The sequence below is a fragment of the Mustela nigripes genome, chromosome 16 (genome assembly GCF_022355385.1).
Source record: "Mustela nigripes isolate SB6536 chromosome 16, MUSNIG.SB6536, whole genome shotgun sequence".
Taxonomy (NCBI): domain Eukaryota; kingdom Metazoa; phylum Chordata; class Mammalia; order Carnivora; family Mustelidae; genus Mustela; species Mustela nigripes.
The window spans coordinates 34,858,829-34,879,938 of NC_081572.1; the positions used below are offsets into that span (position 1 = coordinate 34,858,829).

Genomic DNA, 21,110 nt, shown 5'->3' on the forward strand with positions numbered 1-21,110 from the left:
CTCACCAAACTTAATTCACTAATGGGTCAAGACCGGAAGTTTGATAACATTAATTCAGAAATCTTAACAGCTACTCCATTTGGCAGAATTCAGAAGGTATTTTGTGACTTCAAAATCATAGATGGCAAATGATACTAGTAGAGCTCTACCTGCCTGGGAGGTACCTTACTTTGAAAAACACATAAAGAAATGCTTACCGTTTGTTGCAATGGAGATCATAGATAGGTGTTTTAAACTGAATAGACTTGACCATCTCCCCAGTACGAAGTGAATAGAGATCTACACAACAGTAAGGTGGACTTGTGCTTAAAAAAAAAAAAAAAAAAAAAAAGCCATTATTTTTTTTTTAATGTGGTAGGGCCAGTAAACTCTACATTTTCAATGATTCATTATGTACTAACACAGTGGCCAACTGACCATAACAACAACCCAAAAAAATCAATTAAAAAATAATTTAAAAAAAAGAACATGTATGGATAAATCTGAAATAAAATACATGGATGATCAATTTAAAAACTCTACATTTTATTATTAACATGATTATTAAACCCCTAATTAACATAAGGAAATTGATTTGAACTACTAAAAAAATCATAATATATCCCAATTAACTCATTTCAGAAATATAAAATTTGGGAAAAAGAAAATGAAACTCACCAAATTATTACTATAGAAAAGAAAAAAATCATAAGATTATCTTAATAAATGTAGATATGTATTTGATAAACTTAAAAACTTGTTAATGATAAGAAGTATTTCATTAATCTGATAAATTATAGCAACCTTAAAACTAATAAAAACTATCAACCATATATAATGGTAAAACACTGAAAATCTTCACCCTAAAATCAGAAACTAGAAAAGAATATTCATTATGAAACCACATCTACTCAACATAGTACATAAAGTCCTGTGCATAAGGCAAGAAAATAAATTACTATTCAGAAGAAATAAAGCTGTCATTGCTTGCCAAGAACTTAACTGTGTAAGTATAAAACCCAGTAATACAAATCTGTACGTCAAAATATACATAAAGACAACCCCACAATAGGGGTGCCTGGGTGGATCAGTATATTAAGCGTTTGCCTTTGGCTCAGGTCATGATCCCAGGGTCCTGGGACTGAGCCCTGAATCCAGCTCACTACTCAGCAGGGAGTCTGCTTCTAAACTCTGCCCCACACCCCCACTGCACTTCTCTCTCTTTCTCTCTGAAATAAATAAAATCTTTAAAAAAAAAAAAAAAGACAACCTCACAATAAAGATGAACCATTAATATATACGTCATTAATATGGATTGTTAACTCATATATCAATTTACCCAAGTCACTAATACAACAGCGCTTGTATTTTTATAAATTAAGCACAAACCATTAAAAAATGAAATTTAAAAATATATATGTTGAATATATGAATATACTGAATACCTTGGAATAAATCTTAGATTTTGACATATTTACACAAAAAGAAACAAAACAAAGCAAAATAAACTGAAGTACACATAACACAGGCTGACAGACTTTCTAAATTGATATAGTTCTACCCTAATAAAAAATTGACCAGAATGAGAGCTCATTCTAAAATGTATATTGGGGCACCTGGGTGGCTCACGGGGTTAAAGCCTCTGCCTTTGGCTCAGGTCATGATCCCAGGGTCCTGGGAACAAGCCCTGCATCAGGCTCTCTGCTCAGTGGGAAGCTTGCTTCCCCCTCTCTCTCTCTGCCTGCCTCTCCACCTACTTGTGATCTATCTGTCAAATAAATAAATAAAATCTTAAAAAATAAAATGTATATAAGTATCCAGGGGCGCTTGGGTGGTTCAGTGGATTAAGCCCCTGCCTTCAGCTCAGGTCATGATCTCAGGGTCCTGGGATCGAGCCCCGAATCGGGTCTGTGCTTGGAGGGGAGCCTACTTCCCCCTTTGTCTCTGCCTGCTCTCTGCCTACTTGTGATCTCTCTCTCTGTGCCAAATAAATAAATAAATAAATATTTAAAAAAATAATTTAAAAAAATATGCATTCCACGTGATCAGACTTAACTGGAATGGTACAGTAATTAAGACACTGAGTTCCTGACACTAGAAAAGATGAAGAGATTGATGTTTCCATCTTAACAAAGTAGGAAAATAATAGCAAGTTAAATCCAATAAAAGTTCAATGAGGGAACTAGTAGTATAATATGAAATGAAATGAAACTGGAGTAAGTAAAAGAAAAAGAATCTATGGAACTAAAGCCTCGTCTTCTGTAACCAATCTAAACCAATCTATAAAGAAACAAATAATTTAAATATCCCAATATCTATAAAAGAAACTGACCTTATAATTTAAAAGTTCTTACAGTGAAATCCTCAAAAATGGCTTCATTTGTAAATTCTATCAATAATTTAAATAAAAATGTTTAGATATCCTACTAAATAAAAACTTGAAAAAGAAAAGGAAAAATAAAACTATCATAACTATCATATGACCCAACAATTCCAACACTGGGTATTTGATGGAAAAAAAAAAAAAGACTCACTCAAAAGGATATACTATGCACTGCCATGTTCATAGCAGCACTATTTACAACAGTCAGGACATGGAAGCAACCTGTGTCCATCAATGGATAAATGGATGGAGAAAATGTGTTAGATGCAGATATAGATGCGCAATGGAGTATTAGTGAGGTATTTTATTTAAAAAAAAAAAAAAGGAAATCTTGCCATTTGTAACATGCATAGGCCTTCGGGTCATTATGCTGAATGAAACAAGTCAGACAAAAACAAATACTGTATGAATTCACTAATATGTGGAATTCTAAAAAACAAAAAACCTGAACTCATCAATATAGAGAACAGATTAGGAGTTGCCAGAGGTAAGGGTATGCAAAATGGGAGAAGATAGTCAAAAGGAACAAACATCCAATTATAATATTAACAAGTCCTGCAGATGTAATATACAGCATGGTAACTAGAGTTAACAATTCTTTACTATATATTTAAAAGTTGTTAAGAGAGTAGATCTTAAAAGATCTCACCAAAAGAAAAAAAATGGTTACTGTGTGGTGACAAATGTTAACTAGACTTACTGTGGTCACCATTTTGCAATATATACAAATCATTATATCATATACCTGAAGCTAATACAATGTCACAGAGGAATTATATCTCAATTTAAGGGAAAAATAGGTATTATAATACTGGTCTGAGCAAAGAAATACAGGTCAAGGGAACAGAATAGAGAGCCATAAATAAATTCACACATATGGCGAAATGATTTTCACCAAAAAAACCGTATAATTAAGCGATGAAAAAAACAGTTTTTGAACAAATGTCGCCTTTAAAAATTAGATATTTGCATGGAAGGAATTAAATTTTCCCCTAACTTACATCAAAAATTAACTCAAAAATGGATCACAGTCTAACATAAGGACCAAACATAAGAACCAAATAGCTTCTAGAACAAAATTTAGATAAAATCTATTTCTTAAACAAGAAAAAGCATGAGTTACAGACATACTGATAACCCAAAATTATCAAAATTATCAACTTTTATATTTAAAAATGAACAAGCAAGTCCCATATTGTGAGGAAATATTTTCAAAAGATGTATCTGACAAAGGATTTGTATCCAGAACATAAAAAGAACTCTTATCATTCAATAACAATGATACATACAACACATTTTAAAGGCCATAATATTTTAAAAGACACTTTACCAAGGAAGATAAAGAGACATCAACTAAGTGCTTGAAAAGGTGCTGAACAGTGAAATGCACATTAAAACCACTAAACCAATAAGAGATACCACTACACTCACTAGAATGGCTAAAATTTAAAAGGCTGGTAATACAAGAATGCAAAGTAATTAAAATGTCATATATTGCTGTTGGGAATGCAAAATGGCACAGTCACTCTGAAAAATAGTTAAGCAGCTTTTATACATTAAACATACCCTTACCATATGTCACATCTAGGTAATTTGTTATTCATAATAACAAAACATTAATGTAGATCAATAGGTGAATGGATAAACATATTGTGATATACTGAAGCAATGGAATATTATTCAGCAATTTTAAAGAACGAGTTATCCATACAACAACATAAATGAATCTCAAAACCATTATGAAGTAGAATAAAGCCAGAAACAGAGTCTACGCACTGCATGAGTCCCTTTCCATGAAAAGGCAGAAAGGTAAAACTATAATCATAGGAAGTAATCAGTGGTTGCCAAGGGGCAGGGAAAGAGGGAAATAACATGAAAAATGTATGGGATGCTGAAAACATTGCTGTGTCTTGTTTATGGAGGATCCTTACACAACTGTATACAACTGGCCAAACTGGAGGAGGGGAAGAACCGAATAAAACCTGAACTTCTATCTATAACACTGACACAAGGCAAAAATTTTTTTCCTAATGTTCCCAACTAATTAATCCAGTCCTCCGCTGAGAAGCAATGAGTTAATAATGAATGAAATCTAACATTTTGCCAGACCAACCGAGAAGAAAAAAACAGCTTGTCACCTTCAATTAGCAGCTCATTATAGCACAGTACACTAGAAACTTGAATTCTGATCATTTCACTGGCATCCATACAACGTCACAACTGAGATTCTTTCTGCAGAAAACCTTCAACAGAAGTGGACAAAACAAATGCTATGAAGGCTCAGTTTAGAGTTGACCAAGCAAGGCTTGGAAGAATTTATATATGGAAAAAAACTCTTATTCAATGACTAACAGAAAAAATTCTTTTAAAACAAGAGTTTTCAGAAAGTCACACATTCATAATGGAGTCATGTTATCTGCCAATGGCACAGTTGTGTACACGCCTGACATATCCTTTTGTTCTCTATTTTTCTCTCTTTTTAAAAGCCTTGACTATTTTCCTGGAACACAGCAAGACAATCTTAATTTTCCTCATGGATAGGCTGATGAGAAAGTTTTCCATAACATCACCAGTATGCATGCCCCATAACAGAAAGAATGTATGTTAAACTAAAACTAAAACATACAAACATGAAATAAGCTTTTACTTTGCACTCTAATACACACCAGGAAGTGCCACAAGAAAGCTGTACAGAGAATGAGTCTTCATTAGACCTCTAGAACTCAAATGAGTTAACAATTTAACAGGTTTGTGTTTGACATTTTAATCATAAAGCTATCACTTAACTTTACAATAAGCCTAATTAATTATTTAAGGAAAAAAAGTTCCATATAGAATTGTTGAGAGCCAAATTTAAAATGTAACTGAATATATTGGAAGCAAACAGCAAAGACTGGAAAGAAATCAGGAATGATACAATTTTTATTACTAAATGGTTGGCTCAGGAAGTCTAACTTGTGGCCCCAGCTTCTCGGTCTTTCCAATACATAGATATCAACATGCATAGTATAAAGTTATGTTGTACTTTTCATGACAAATACAAATACAAATAGAACTGAACACAAATCATCCTTAACTGACCTCTTTGCTAGCTTGTTCTCCAACTAGCTTGCTTTATGGTGAGTAACCAAGAATGTAAGCTGAAAAATTTTGTATCAGAATAATCTGTTACCTATTGTACCCATGACCTATACCCATAAGGGAAATTATTAAGCTTTTCTTACAGAGGGAAAACTCCTCCCACAGTCAGTGGTATGGTATTTACACAGTTCATTCATTTCAGTGAGGAGTGGGATGAGAACTATTTGAAGGGCAAATTTTTTTTAAAGTTTCCATTATTGAAAATACAATGGTTAAATTAAGAATTAAGGAACTGGGCACTTGGGTGGCTCAGTTGGTTAAGCGACTGCCTTCAGCTCAGGTCATGATCCCAGAGTCCTGGGATCAAGTCCATCATTGGGTTCCCAGCTCCATAAGGAGTCTGCTTCTCCCTCTGACCTTCTCCCCTCTCACATTCTCTCTCTCTCTCTCTCTCTCTCTAATAAATAAATAAAATCTTATTTTAAAAAAAGGAACTATAAAACAAAATATATTTCTTAAAAGAAAAATATTTAAATATTATAAATATAGAAGATAAACAATAAAATACTAAACATTTCCATCTAAATACCTTGCCTACTTCAGTATACCTTCTCTGTAATACTTCTCATATTAAAAAACATTAATATAAATATATTTATTATTTTTTTTATTTTTAGAGTTTTTGCTTCACAGCAAAATTGAATAGAAGATACAGAGATTTTCCACATACTCCTCTTACCATTCATGCATAGAATACCCTTTATCAACATCCCCCATCAGAATGGAATGTTTGCTATAACTGATGAACCTATAATGACATACAATCACCCAAGTCCACAGCTTACATAAGTGTTCACTCTTGGTATTACACATTCTATAGATTTGGACAAATTTATAATGACATATATCCAACATTAGAGTATCATAAAGAATAAACTCATTACCCTAAAATTCCTGTATGCTTTGCCTATTCACCCCTCCTTCAATTACCCTTGCAAACACTGATCTTTTTACTATCTCCACAGTTTTGCCTTTACCAGAGTAGAACTGAAATCACAGAAGATGTAGTCTTTTCAGACTGACTTCTTTCACTTAGCAATATGCATTTAATTTTCCTCCATTTCTTTTTATGGCTTAATAGCTCATTTTAGTCCTGATCAACATTCCATTACTCAGATGTACCAGTTTCTTTACCCATTCATTCACTGAAGGGTATCTTGATGGTTCCATGTTCTTGTAATTATAAATAAAACTAATATAAACACTTGTGTGCACTTTTTTGTGCAAATATAAATTTTCTACACCTCTGGGTAAATACCAAGCCAGGTAATTTCATTCATCATATGGTAAGAGTTTAGCTTTGTATGAAATTGCCAAACTATCAAAGTGGTTTTACTATTTTGCATTCCTACCAGAAATGAATGAGCATTCCTATTGCTCTACAGCCTTACCAGCATTTGATGTTATCAGTTTTCTGGAGTTTGGCCATTCTAACAGGTGTGTAGTAGTATCTCATAACTGTTTCAATTTGAATGTCCCTGATGATTTATAAGATATGGAGCATATTTTCATATGCTCATTTGACATCTATACATTGGAGGTGAGGTGAGGTCTTTTGCCCCATTTTTAATCAGGTTTTTCATTTACTTTTGTTGGATTTTGAGAGATCACTATATATTTAGATACCTGCCCTTTGTTAGATGTGTATTTTCCAAGTGTTTTCTCCCAATCTGTGTTTCATATTCTATTGACAGTGTTTTCGAAGAGCAGAAGTATTTAATTTTAATGATATCCAACTTTTTAAAAGATTTTTTTGTTTATTTATTTGACAGATCACAAGTAGGCAGAGAGGCAGGCAGAGAGAGGAGGAAGCAGACTCTCTGCTGAGCAGAGAGCCTGATGTGGAGCTCGATCCCAGGACCCTGGGATCATGACCCGAGCCGAAAGCAGAGGCTTTAACCCACTGAGCCACCCCGGCACCCCGATATCCAACTTTTGTTCAGAAAACTGAATCTGTGAAATATAAGATAAACCTCCAAAACATTTCTAGAATGAAAGGAAATGAATAAAAGGGATGAAATGGAAAAAAGCAGATAAAAATAACTGAACGTAGAGATTCAATTTATGGAAATACATATTATTGAAGAAATTCTGCCTTAAGACTGTATGATCTAGGGACGCCTGGGTGGCTCAGTTGGTTAAGCAGCTGCCTTCGGCTCAGGTCATGATCCCAGCGTCCTGGGATCGAGTCCCACATCGGGCTCCTTGCTCGGCAGGGAGCCTGCTTCTCCCTCTGCCTCTGCCTGCCATTCTGTCTGCCTGTGCTCGCTCTCTTTCCCTCTCTCTGACAAATAAATAAAATCTTTAAAAAAAAAAAAAAAAAAAAAGACTGTATGATCTATCCCCACCTGATAGTTTCCAACCTGCCACCCTATGCTATTTCTTACCTTTGGGCCTCCACAATCATGTAAGCCAATTCCTTTAAAAGAAAATCATGTTGAATCACTGCATTTTACACGTGAAACTAATATAACATTGTATGTTAACTATACCAGAATTAAAATAAAATAACTTCTTAAAGAAAGAAAACTCCAGAAACCTATACTGTACTGTATGTTAACTTAAAAAATTTTAAATTAAAAACAAAATTAAATTAAATTAAAATTAAAATTAAATGAAAGAGAAAGAAAAACCATGTGTATGGGTGTGGGTGTGTACACTGAACTGGGTAATCAAGAATATAATATACATGCCCAGAGCTGGATGTTTGCTCAAAAAAGAACTTCAAGGACACAACTTGCATCTCTGGCTGGCCATTTAAGTCTGCAACAAGCTGGAGATGAAGGCTAAAGCAGTGTTATAGATGCCATCACTATGGACTCAAGGACCATCCCAGCTCTGAACCAATTTGCAAATGTTGGAGTATTTCTTTTTTCTTATTGGTGTCTGTCATGTAAGAACATCTCCGTCAGGTCACTGCCTGACCACCAAGATAACAGCGATTTCAGTAATCACATAAGACAATAAACATAGGCTTTACAAAGAGTTTAGAAAAGCCACTAACCAATGGGTGGATACTGGCAAAAACAGCATACTCTAGGGAAGAGGACAATCTGATGTTCAGAGCTGCAGATTACAATATTCAAATGCCCACTGTATAACAAAAAATTTCAAGGCACACAAAAAAACATGAAAGGATGGCCTATTCATAGAAATAAATGGAGGGAAACATTGAGGAAGCCCAGATATTGCACTTAGTATACAAAGAATTTATATCAATTGACTTAAATATCATACTCAAAAAGCTAAAAGAAAATAGGAGGATAAACTAACAAATTGAGAAAATCAGTAAAAATCTAGGAATTATGAAACAGGAACCACATAGAAATAATGGAACTGAAAAGTACAATAATTAAAATGGAAAACACACTAAAAGTTTCAGAACTGTATCTGAGTATCAGGATAGGCAGAAGATAGAATGTGCAAATTTGAAAATAAGACCACTGAAATAACACATCAGAGGAAATTAAAAAGAATGAAGAAAAATTAACACAGCTTACGAGCAACATTATAAGTCAACTAAACGTAACCAACTTATAGAAGACTCCACCCAACAGAATACACATTCTTATGAAGTACACATGGAACGTTCTACAGGCTACACCATATGTTAGCCACATAACAAGTCTGAATAAATTCAAAAACAATGAAAACAAGCTTTCTAACCAAAATGGAATGAAATTGCTAATCAAAACCAGAAGGAAAACTGGAAATTCACAAATATGTTGAATTAAACAATAACCTCTTAAATAACCACTAGGCCACAAATATGTGGAATTAAATAATAAACTCCTTAACAATCAGCACCACATTAATGGAATGCAGTGGGGGTGGGGGGAGACTCATGATTATTTGAACTGATAGAGAAAAGGCATTTCCCAAAATTCACCATCCTTTCATGATAAAAAAAAAAAAATGTAAGAAATTAGGAATTAAAGAAAATTTCCAAATATGATAAAGGGCATTTATAAAACACCCACGGCTAATATTATACTCAATGGTAAAAGACTGAATGCTTTCTCCTAAGGTTAGGAAGAAGAAAAGGATGCCCACTTTTAATACTGCTATTCAACATTGTGTTGAAAAATCTAGCAAAAGCAATTAGGCAAGAAAAAAATATTAAAAATCTTATGTTGGATAAAAAGATTTACAAACTCACTCTATTCACAGATAACATGATCCAATATATTAAAAAATCTCAAAGAATCCACAAAATAATACTAGAAATGATAAATTCCAGAATGTTGGAAGGTCCAAGATCAACACATATAAAACAGCAATTATCAATCCAAAAGAGAAATTAAGAAAGCAGTTTCATTAACAAGAGCAATGCAAGATCTATCAAAATTCCAATTTCTGCCCCTTTTTGCAGAAATGAAAAGCAAACCTAAAAGCAAATTGAATTGCAAGAGGCCCCAAATAGCCACAAAGTACTGAAAAAGAACAAACCTGGCAAACTCACATTTCCCAATTGCAAAACTTACAATAAAGATATTTTAATCAAAACACTGTGATACTGACATAACATCAGATATATAAACCAATGGAACAAAATTCTGATTCTAGTATCAGTTAGTTTTCAAAAAAGGTGCCAAATCTATTCAATGGAGGAAAAAGACAGTATCTTCAAGAAGTGGTTCTGGGTAAACTGAAAGTCTACCTGCAAAAGAATTAGGTTGGACCCCTATCTTATATCATAACTAAAAATTAACTCAAAATAGATTAAAGACCTAAATATAAGATCTAAAACTATAAAACTCTCAGAAGGAAATATAGAGATAAATCTGCAGGACCTTGGATTTGGCAATATTCTTAAACATGATACCAAAAGCAAAAGCAACAAAAGAAAAAAATACATAAATTGGTTTACATCATACTGAAAACTCTGTGCATCAAAGGACATTATCAGGGGCACCTAGGGGGGTCAGCTGGTTAAAGCATCTGCCTTCAGCTCAGTCATGAACTCAGGATCTTGGGATCAAGCCCTGCCTCTGGCTTCCTGATCAGCCAGTGGAAGGGAGGCTGGAGGGGGAAGCGGGGCGGTGTCTGCGTGTGCTTCTCCCTCTCCCACTGCCCTTCCCCCACTCACTCTCTCTTTCTTTCTCTCTCAAATAAATAAATATTTTTTTTTAAAAAGGACATTATCAAGAAAGTGAAAAAACTTAGAGAAGATATTTGTAAATGATTTATCAGATAAAGGGGTAATATCTAAAATCTATATAGAAGTTATTAAACTCAACACCCAAAAAAGCAAAGAGTCCAGTCAAGCAATGGGTAGAAGACATGAAGAGACATTTCTCCAAAGATTTACAAATGGCTAAAAGACACATGAAAAAAATGCTCAACATCACTTGGTATCAGGGAAATGCCAATCAAAACCACAATGAGATAGCACCTCATACTGGTAAGAATGCCAAAAATTAACAAGTCAGGAAACAAATGTTGGTGAGGATGCAGAGAAAAGGCAGCCTCTTACACTGTTGGTGGCAAGGCAAACTGGTACAGCCACTCTGGAAAACAGTAAGGAGGTTCCTCAAAAAGTTAAAAATAGAACTACCCTACGACACAACAACTGCACTACTAGGTATTTATCCAAAGGACAAAAAAACAGTGATTTGAAGAGGCACATGCACCCCAATGTTTATAGTAGCAATGTCCACACAATTGCCAAAATATGGAAAGAGCCCAGATATCCACTGATGAATTAATGGATAAAGAAGATTTGGTAGATATATATAGATATAGCTATATATATACAATGGAATATTACTCAGCCATCAAAAAGAATGAAATCTTGCCATTTGCAATGACAAGATGGAACTAGAGCGTGTTATGCTGGGTGAAATAAGTCAGAGAAAGACAAATACTATATGATTTCACTCATCTGTGTAATTTAAGAAACAAAACAGAGAACACAGGGGCGGGAAAGGAAAAACAAGATAAAAACAGAGAGAGGGGTAAACCAAAAGGACTCTTTAGGGAACAAACTGAGGGCTGCTGGGGCTGAGATGAGGGATTGGGATAATTGGGTGATGGGCATTAAAGATGGCACATAATGTAATGAACATGTATGCAACTGATGAATCAGTTAAAAAGAATGTGAAAAGACAACCTAAAAAATATGAGACAATAATTGTAAATCAGAGATCAGATAAGAGCCAAGTACCCAGAATATAATGAACTCTTACTATTCAATAAAAAGAAGACAAACAACCCATACTCACAAAAGGACAAAGGATACAACTAGACATTTCTCCAAAGAAGACAGATCTATGGCCGGCAAACATATGAAAAGATGCTTAACATCATTAGTTATTAAGGAAATGCAAATCAAAACCACAATGAGATACCACTTCCCACCCACTAGGTTGGTTGTAATGAAACAACTGAAAAAGAGCAAGAATTGGCAAGGATGTAGGGTGGAACCCTGGTCCAATGCAGGTGGGAATGTCAAATGGTGCAGCCCCTGTGGAAAACAGTTTGATGGCTCTTCAAAAAGCTAGACACAGAACTACCATCTAACCCAGTAATTCCATTCCTAGGTGTATATTCATGAGACATGAAAGCATATGTCCACAGAAAAACATATACATGAGCATTCATATTAGCATTATTCATAACAACCACAAAGTAGAAATAGCCTAGACATCCCTTAACTGATGAAAGCATAAACAAATTGTGGTCTACACATACAATATTATTTGGCCTTAAAATGGAATGAAGTTACAATTATATGACATTCTGAAAAAGGCAAATTTATGGAGACAGTAAAAAGATCAGTGCTTGCCAGAAGTTAGGAAGAGATGAATAGGCAGAACATAAAGGATTTTTAGAGCAGTGAAAATACTCTGCTTGATACAATAATGATAGATAACACACCATTACCTGGTCTAGGAAACACAGTAAGATTTTTGAGCAAGACAGTGAGTGGGGGCATCTGTGTGTTATCTATTCAACCATACTGACAGAAAAAGCTGATAAATAAGTAGAAAATGATAACTTAACCTAGAGAATAGAACAGAGGACAGAACCTTGGGAAACAATGATGGTTCAAAAATATTACAATATTTTTATCCTTATTAACATTATTTTCAGATCTCCAATATACTGTGATCTTGTTCAAGCCACTAACAACAACGTATCATTCATTTCTCATGACCTTGTCATGTGCCTAGAACACAGTATACCATCAATTAATATTTTTGGAGGAGTAATCAGAGTGGATGAAGGAAAAACAAGATGTTCAGAAATAGAGTGTAATGAGCAGTGCCCACAGTTAGGGACTATAGGCGTGGGGATTTGTGATCTATTTCATGGTATCACACTCAAAGGTTACGAACCTAAAAATCTATCTACTTTGCCATAGTAATCTTCCTAAACAATATCTCTAATCATTTATTCCTTTTTCAGAAACTATCAAAGACACCCCACTGTCAACCTTTCATCTAAGCAATGATACTGACTCAATTTTTTTTTTTAAATATTTAGTCGACACTCTCTTCTTTCAACTTGTACTCTAGCTCATGTACCATTAGTGCCTTTTTTACTCATGGTCTCTATCTACCTGGCTCTCTTTCATTCCCGTCTCTACACACCTATTTCTCCAAAATTCTTCAGACTAACTACAATGCTTGCTTCTTCCTTTGAAATACCATAATACTTTACCCATCAGCTCAATTAAAGGATCTGCCAGCCATAACCAACTTAATAAGAAATGACCTACTAACCATTCCATGAGTAGTCAGCAGTCTTGAAAGGCCATGCTCTTTACTACAAAGGCCCTCCCCTTATATGACCAGAGAAGGTATCTAACATAAGGTCAAGCAACTTATGGATAGGTGTAAAGTATTAAACTGTATCCATATAGAGATATACCACAGTACCTTGAAAAGGAAAACAAAAAAAGAAAAAAATGAACTATATTCAGAGAACAGAGGATTATAGGTGATGGCAGTATATCCTAATGCCTCATATATCACACATTTAAAATGGTTAAAGATCAACAAATTTATAGCAATATGGAAGTAAACAATGAACAAAGAAAGTGTCAAAATTGGGTTTCATTCTCAGAATGATGGAAGAGAACCATTGCCTTTTATTTGTAATAATGAATTCACTTGATAAATTTAATTAGTTATCTCTGTTCTAGCCAATCTGAACAAAACAGGCCAAAGTTCTTTCCTTCATTGAGCATATTCTAGTAGATGAAGACTAATATAAACACATAAATAAGTGAAATAAACCAAATGATAAGTATAGATGAACAGTATGAATAAAGAAAAACACAGGAGGTTAGGAGAGGAAGTGCAGGGGAGGAAGGTCTTATGAGGATTAGAGAGAAAGAATTAGAAATGATCTGGGAGTACTGGTTTCTTCTGATGACTAATGTGAACCTATACAAATGGCACAGTCTGTCATGATGGTCACAAGGTATATAACAGCAGTGTGACTAAGAGTGTAGAGAGAAGAGCACAAGAGTACATCTTGTCTGGAGTATGGAGATGGGTTCTCCTCTTAACTTCACTGAACAATGATCAAGACACCACAGAAAAAGGAATTATATGTTTTAAGCCAATTTTTAAAAAATGAATACTACATGGGGTGCCTGAGTGGCTCAGTGGGTTGGAGCCTCTGCCTTCGGCTCAGGTCATGGTCCCAGGGTGCTGAAATCGAGCCCCGTGTTGTGCTCTCTGCTCAGCAGGGAACCTGCTCCCCCCCACACCTACTTATGATCTCTGTCAAATAAATAAATAAAATCCTTTTTAAAAAATGAATACTACAGGGGCACCTGGGTGGCTCAGTGGGTTAAGCCTTCAGCTCAGGTCATGATCTCAGGATCCTGGGATCAAGCCCCGCATCAGGCTCTCTGCTCAGCAGGGAGCCTGCCTCTCTGCCTACTTGAGATCTCTCTCTCAATCTCTCCCTGTTAAATAAATAAATAAAATCTTTTAAAAAAATGAATACTAGGGACGCCTGGGTGGCTCAGTTGGTTAAGCAGCAGCCTTCGGCTCAGGTCATGATCCCAGCGTCCTGGGATCGAGTCCCACATCGGGCTCCTTGCTCCACAGGGATCCTGCTTCTCCCTCTGACTCTGCCTTCCACTCTGTCTGCCTATGCTCGCTCTCGCTCGCTGTCTCTCTGACAAATAAATAAATAAAATCTTTAAAAAAAAAGAATACTACATAAAACAAAGTAATAAAAAAAACAGAAAAATTAACAAAACTATGAGAATACAAAAATCTAATTAAGGGAGTATTATTAGGAAATTGTGACTTCCGAAAGAAAAGCCAGGCTGTAGATATAGAGGAATTTATTTTCAATACAATGGCAGAATGCGAGGATATAAAAGAAAAGAGCTTAGGAAATGGACACTAGAGTAGGAATAAAAAAGAGGGAGAGGATACTACATCTCAATAAAAAAAGAGAAAAGTGGAGGAAGGAACTATGTCCCACCATGAGAAGTCACAGAGAAGCCCTATTCTACAGAGTATATGGAATATTGGGAAGTAGAGGGAAAGGGGCTTAGAACTAGCTACGGTCAGATTCCTAAATAGAAAGTTGAAAAATTGCATTAGCACACTTTCTATTTTCTATCACCATACAGGCAAGGGCCATCTTGGCCCCAGAAGTTAGCACCAGAGTAATAGGGGCCAATACCACTACATATGATATGTTATGAAGTAGCATCGACAGTTTGGCGGTCCACTACCAATAAACTGAAATTCCACTGCCATCAAAAAGGGAGGTGGGTGGGAGGGATGGATTAAATAGGTGATTAGGATTAAGGAGTGCACTTCTGATGAGCACTGGGTGTTGTATCTATATGTCTGCTGCCTTAAGACATTAAGGCTGTCATAATTTCTTACACAGCAACAGATAACCAATACAGGCATTCTCCTTTTTTTGCACACAATGACCTTTAGATATAGTACAATCCTAGTCAAAAAGCAGTAGGATTTTTTTTCTAACTGGAATTTAAATAAAAACTTAAAAAAAAAGACCACGAGTAGGAATTTTAATGGAAATATAAAAGTTTAAATCCTCTGCCATTCATTGTACTTCAAAAATAACATCAGGTTGTCTTTTCACTTACTGTATTTGAAAATTAAATTTGAGCAATGTATCTAGAATTATGATTTACTGACTACTAGCATATTAGTTTCTTAAAGTAGAATATGAATAATTATGCTAAACCAATATATATTTCAATAATTTTTTTTAATTTTCCAATATAAACTATTCTGAAACAAATCTGAGTGGACTTCCATTTCTCAGGTTCTTCTGTTACACTAACATTGTTGGTATCCTAATTCATTTTTTATTAAGACAACAGAGATAGTTTCCAAAATAATAAAACTGGAAAACTACTGAGCATTAAGCACTTTGTTTTAAAAGATTTTATTTATTTATTTGAGAGAGAGAGAGATAAGTAGGCAGAAAGCCCGATGCAGGGCTCGATCCCAGGACCCTGAGACCAAGACCTAAGCCAAAGATGCCCCACATTAAGCTCTTTTAATCGAAGTGCTATTTTAATTTTCTGAGGTTATATCAAATTGTTCTTAATAAATTGAGTTTGTACAGTTAGAATATTTGGTCAAGTATATATAACCATATCCTTTGGTTGAATGATCATCAGAACTCTCAACCCATCACACCTCAGAATTTTTATATACAAATAATACTAATACATGTTATAAACATGGGGAAACATTCTGACAGTTTGTTTCAGATTCAAAAATTACTACATAAGGAAAAAAAGCCAACAGTGAAGCTGGCCAAATGAACCATTAAAGGAGCACGAATTGGTCAAAGAATAGAAATTAAATAAGATTTTTAGGTCTGTACAGTTAAGTCCTCCTATTGAAGTATATCTTTCCATGGAAGAATAAGTAATACCTTCCCATGTCAAAATGAGGTTATTGCCATCTAGAAAATGAGGAGTGACCCAGGTATCTCGGTCTTTTTTTGTGAAGATTTAGTAGGATATTGAGTACTTTAGCATTTTTGTAATAACGTGGGAACAAATTATGACATCACGACCTTACACTTTATCTCTGAAACTTAAAAAGACTGCCTAAACAAATAATACAGTATTAAGCTCCTAAGCTCAAATTTATAAATCTCTATCAAATATATTTTTAGCTTTAAATTTATTTAAGTTCAACTTAGTTAACATACAGTGTAGTATTAGTTTCAGGTGTAGAATTTAGTGATTCATCAGTTGCATATAACACCCAGTGCTCATTATATCAAGTGCCTTCCTAATGCCCATCACTCAATTACCCCATCCCTCCACCCACCTCCTCTCCAACAACCTTCAGTTTGTTTCCTATAGTTAGCCTCTTAAATTTTGAGTCTCAGAATCTACTTTCAATTTTTATAACAATATGTTTTTTGTTTATTTTCATGTATTTTATTAGAATCATAGCCATTTCTTACCATGGACAATGTTTTCAAAATAGTTTTTTGTAATGTAATACCATGAGCATCATGTTTAAGCAATGTGAAATATGGCTTTTATGATTTGAAAACTCTAAACATTAATACCATTTTCCTTTTACAAAGACTTTTATTATTTCTATTCATGATATTTAACAGATTGAATCAAAATTAGGAAAAGCGGAGCAAAGTATTTGAGAAAGTGACATTTTCCAAGAATGTGCATGTATAAAGTGAAACACAAAATAGCAAAGACATTTTAAATCTACCACAAATTGCAAGAAGCATGGAAACACTTATTTTTAAATAGGAAAAAGCTGCACAACCTTCAACATGTGTTACTGAATCTAATCCTTTAAATATAAGAGGAAAATTTTTGATAGTATTACATTATTTGTATTCTTATTCAGCTCTCAAAGAACAAAAGCCAGTTGGGTCACGTTTTTTATAAGTAATTAAAAAGAAAACCAAAGAAATGGAAACTTACCATATTAAAAGCTAAATTTGTGATTAGCCTAGTTAATAATACAATTTTTCTTCTGTAAAGTGCTAAATAAACACTGGCTAATTAAAACTTCCAATACTCCCGAAGTTAAGAGAGTTATATTAACAATGCTTTTACATGAGGAGGTAATCCTGCAGAAAAGAGTAATATCTCCACATAAAACACAAGGTAATGTTAGAATTAAGGTTAGAATCTGATGTTCTTCAATCTTCATCTCACATGCCATTAGGAGGCAGCCAAAGGCATAATAGACTTTTTTTTGTTGTTTTTATGTTTAAATTATTTATTTATTTATCTATTTGATAGAGAGCACAAGTAGGCAGAGAGGCAGGCAGAGAGAGAGGGGAAGCAGGCTCCCCGCTGAGCAGAGAGCCCAATTTGGGGCTCGATCCCAGGACCTGAGCCGAAGGCAGAGGCTTTAACTCACTGAGCCACCCAGGTGCCCCCACTGTATTTTTTAAAATAAGTTTCTATCAGGGTGCCGGGTGGCTCAGTCAGTTAAGCATGTACATTCAGCCAGGTCACAATCCCAGGGTCCTGGGATGGAGTCCCTCTGCAGGCTCCCTGCTCAGCAGGTAGTCTGCATCTCCCTCTCTCTCTACCTCTCCCGCTGCTCATTCTCTCTCTCTCTCTCTCTCTCTCTCTCTCTCTCTCTGACAAATAAATAAAACCTTTAAAAATAAAATAAAATAAAATAAAATAAAATAAAATAGGGCACCTGAGTAGCTGAGTTGGTTAAGCGTCTGCCTTCAGCTCAGGTCATGATCCCAGGGTCCTGGGATCAAGCCCCGTGTCAGGCTCCCTGCTCAGCGGGAAGTCTGCTTCTCCCTCTCCCCCTCCTCCTGCTTGTATTCCCTCTCTCACTGGTCTCTCTCTCTCTGTCAAATAAATAAATAAAAGCCTTAAAAATTTTTTTTAAATAAAAAAAAATAAATTAAAACCATAAACATAGCACTTAAAATTTTATTTAGAAAAAATTTTCAAAAATTTTACTGTGGAGTAGAGGTTAACACACTATGTCCCAAATCCAACCCCTACTACTAGTTTCAGCAGAACACAGCTACACCCATTTATTTATTTATTTATTTATCTTCTAAGGCTGAGTTCAGTAGTTGCCACAGTGACTATATACTCCACTAAGTTGAAAATATTTTGTAAATGGCAAAAAAGAAAAACTTTACTGACACCTGATCTACAGTTTTTTATTCTAATGTAACGGAGCTGCTTTACAGTCTTTCTCAAGGGTCTTCTATTATTTGCTTCAGTCACTGTAGGGGAATATGAGGTGAGCCTGAGTTCCTAAAATATAGAAATTGTACAATGATATATTGTGGGACTCACCATTCTGATACTTGACATTTCCTTCATTATATTATTTTGCTTCTCTTATTTGGGAACCATGCTATATTCTAATTTTCCTTCCATTTTCTCTAGCTCCCATTTTATTCAGTTTTCTATCTATTCTCCCTTCTGTACCTTCCAATTTCTCCATCAATCCTGTGACAAATTTGTGGGGGTTTTTTTCTTTCTATTTTTTTCCCTTCTATTATCTCACCCTGTCTTCCCTGGATTCTTGTATTTCTGGTTTGTGCTCTTCCTTCAGGGAGAAAGTTAATTAAATTATAAAAAATAATTGTAAAATGTTTGCTTGCAGTTATCAACTGCTTCACAGCAACATAATCTACTGATTGTTCTTCACTTACCGTAACTTTTTTTTTTAAGATTTTATTTATTTGACAGACATAAATCACAAGTAGGCAGAGAGGCAGGCAAAGAGGGAGAGAGGAGGAAGGAGGCTCCCTGCAGAGCAGAGAGCCGGACTCGGGGCTTGATCCCAGGACCCTGAGATCATGACCTGAGCTGAAGGTAGAGGCTTTAACCCACTGAGCCACCCAGACGCTCCAACTTACCGTAACTTTTAACTAAGTTCTCAATCCATCCATTTCACACGTTTTCTTTTTTTATTTTACTTTATTTATTTGACACAGTGAGAGAGATCACAAGCAGACAGAGAGTCAGGCAGAGAGAGAAGGGGAAGCAGGCTCCCCGCTGAGCAGAGAGCCCAACATGGGGCTTCATCCCAGGACCCTGAGAACACAATCTGAGCTGAAGGCAAAGGCTTAACCCACTGACCCACCCAGGTGCCCCATTTCACGTAAGTTTTCAAAGATAAAGTTGTTCATGGTATTGTTTATTATCCTGGAGTAATAAATGTTAGGTGATCAGACACCTTACAGAGATGTAATAAGCAGGGATTCCTTTACAATACAGACATAGGTAAGTAAGTTTAGAGGCAGAGGAGAAAGAGTCTAAGACAATTCCAAATAGACTGGATTAAAGTTCTAGAAAAATAAATGGGTGATGGGGATTAAAAGTGCAATTGTGATGAGCACCAGGTGCTGTATGGAAATGTTGAATCATTATACTGTACACCTGAGATCACTATATTGTACACCTGAAACTAATATTATACTCTATGTTAACTGGAATTTAAAGAGAACAGGTTCGATAATCTGCTAAATATGAAAGGGGCTTAAGTTAAGAGTTTTTTATAACAGCTAGTTTGCCATCTTTTGTTATATCTATTTATTAAATACATACACTTACTAATATGAGTTTCACCATTCAAATATAAATAGTTCAACTTTTCTGGCATCTGCTAAAATAGATAAGGTAAGATTTCCATTACATAAAATGAAAACAGGGTTAAAGTTAAACCACTTGAGAAAAGAACAAAATCCTCTAAGTTTCCAGGAAGTTATTTAGTCTCATTTCCCAAAAACACAAAATACAAGTTTATAAGCCTGTCAAATACCTCTCCTAAGTTTCAGATCTAGGGACCTGCTCCCCATACATAACAATATTAATACAAATCAGGACATTTTAAAACAGGTTTTAATTAGACTAATTAGGTACAAGCAAAACATTTTTTTCAAACAAAACATATTTAGGACTTTACTACATAACCTGACCTAATATGAAGTAGTATATAACTCTGTAGAGATTATAAACTAAAACCCTAACACACAGGAAGCATTTTATTTCAAAGCTATCATATACCATTATATAATGCTAAAAATGATGTATGATAATTCATAATATACATGTGAGATATTTATAAATAACATTAACGATTCATATTATTATCTGCAACATTTCCAAGGACAGCAACAGAATTTTAAGATTTTATTTATTTATCTATAGGACAAAGAGAGAGAGAACACAAATAGAGCAGAAGGCCGAGGGAGAAGCAAGCTCCCTGCTGAGAAGGGAGCCTGATGTGAGGCTCGATCCTAGGACCCTGGAATCATGACCTGAGCCAAAGGCAGACATTTAACCAAGTGAGCCACCCAGGTACCCCAATTATAGAATTTTGAACATATAATTAGTTTATTCTAACAAGTGAGGAAAATAACTGCCCACTAATTCTCCCAGAATATTTTCCATGTTTTTAAATCACTTAGAGATATTAAAGCATTTTTAATGAAGGAATGTAAAGTTAATGTCATCTGTATATTTCACAGACATATCAGCCCTTTCATGCAAAAGAACTATGTTTTGCAGAAACTACATCTTGCTTATTGTTATATGTTGAATACAGTACTATTTTTTTAAGATTTTTATTTATTTATTTGATAGAGAGAGATCACAAGTAGGCAGAGA

The 21,110-nt window shown here is 34.9% G+C and overlaps 1 protein-coding gene across 8 annotated transcripts in view; it reads right to left on the bottom strand.

Annotated features, from left to right (window-relative positions):
- The window catches only part of BCAS3 (BCAS3 microtubule associated cell migration factor), a 592,158-nt gene that overhangs the window by 449,765 nt on the left and 121,283 nt on the right, over positions 1-21,110 (bottom strand). For all 8 annotated transcript variants that reach the window (XM_059378918.1, XM_059378915.1, XM_059378916.1 and 5 more), the window contains exon 8: positions 198-305. In XM_059378918.1, coding sequence (XP_059234901.1) covers positions 198-305 — 108 coding nt within the window. The remainder of the gene's footprint in view (positions 1-197; positions 306-21,110) is intronic.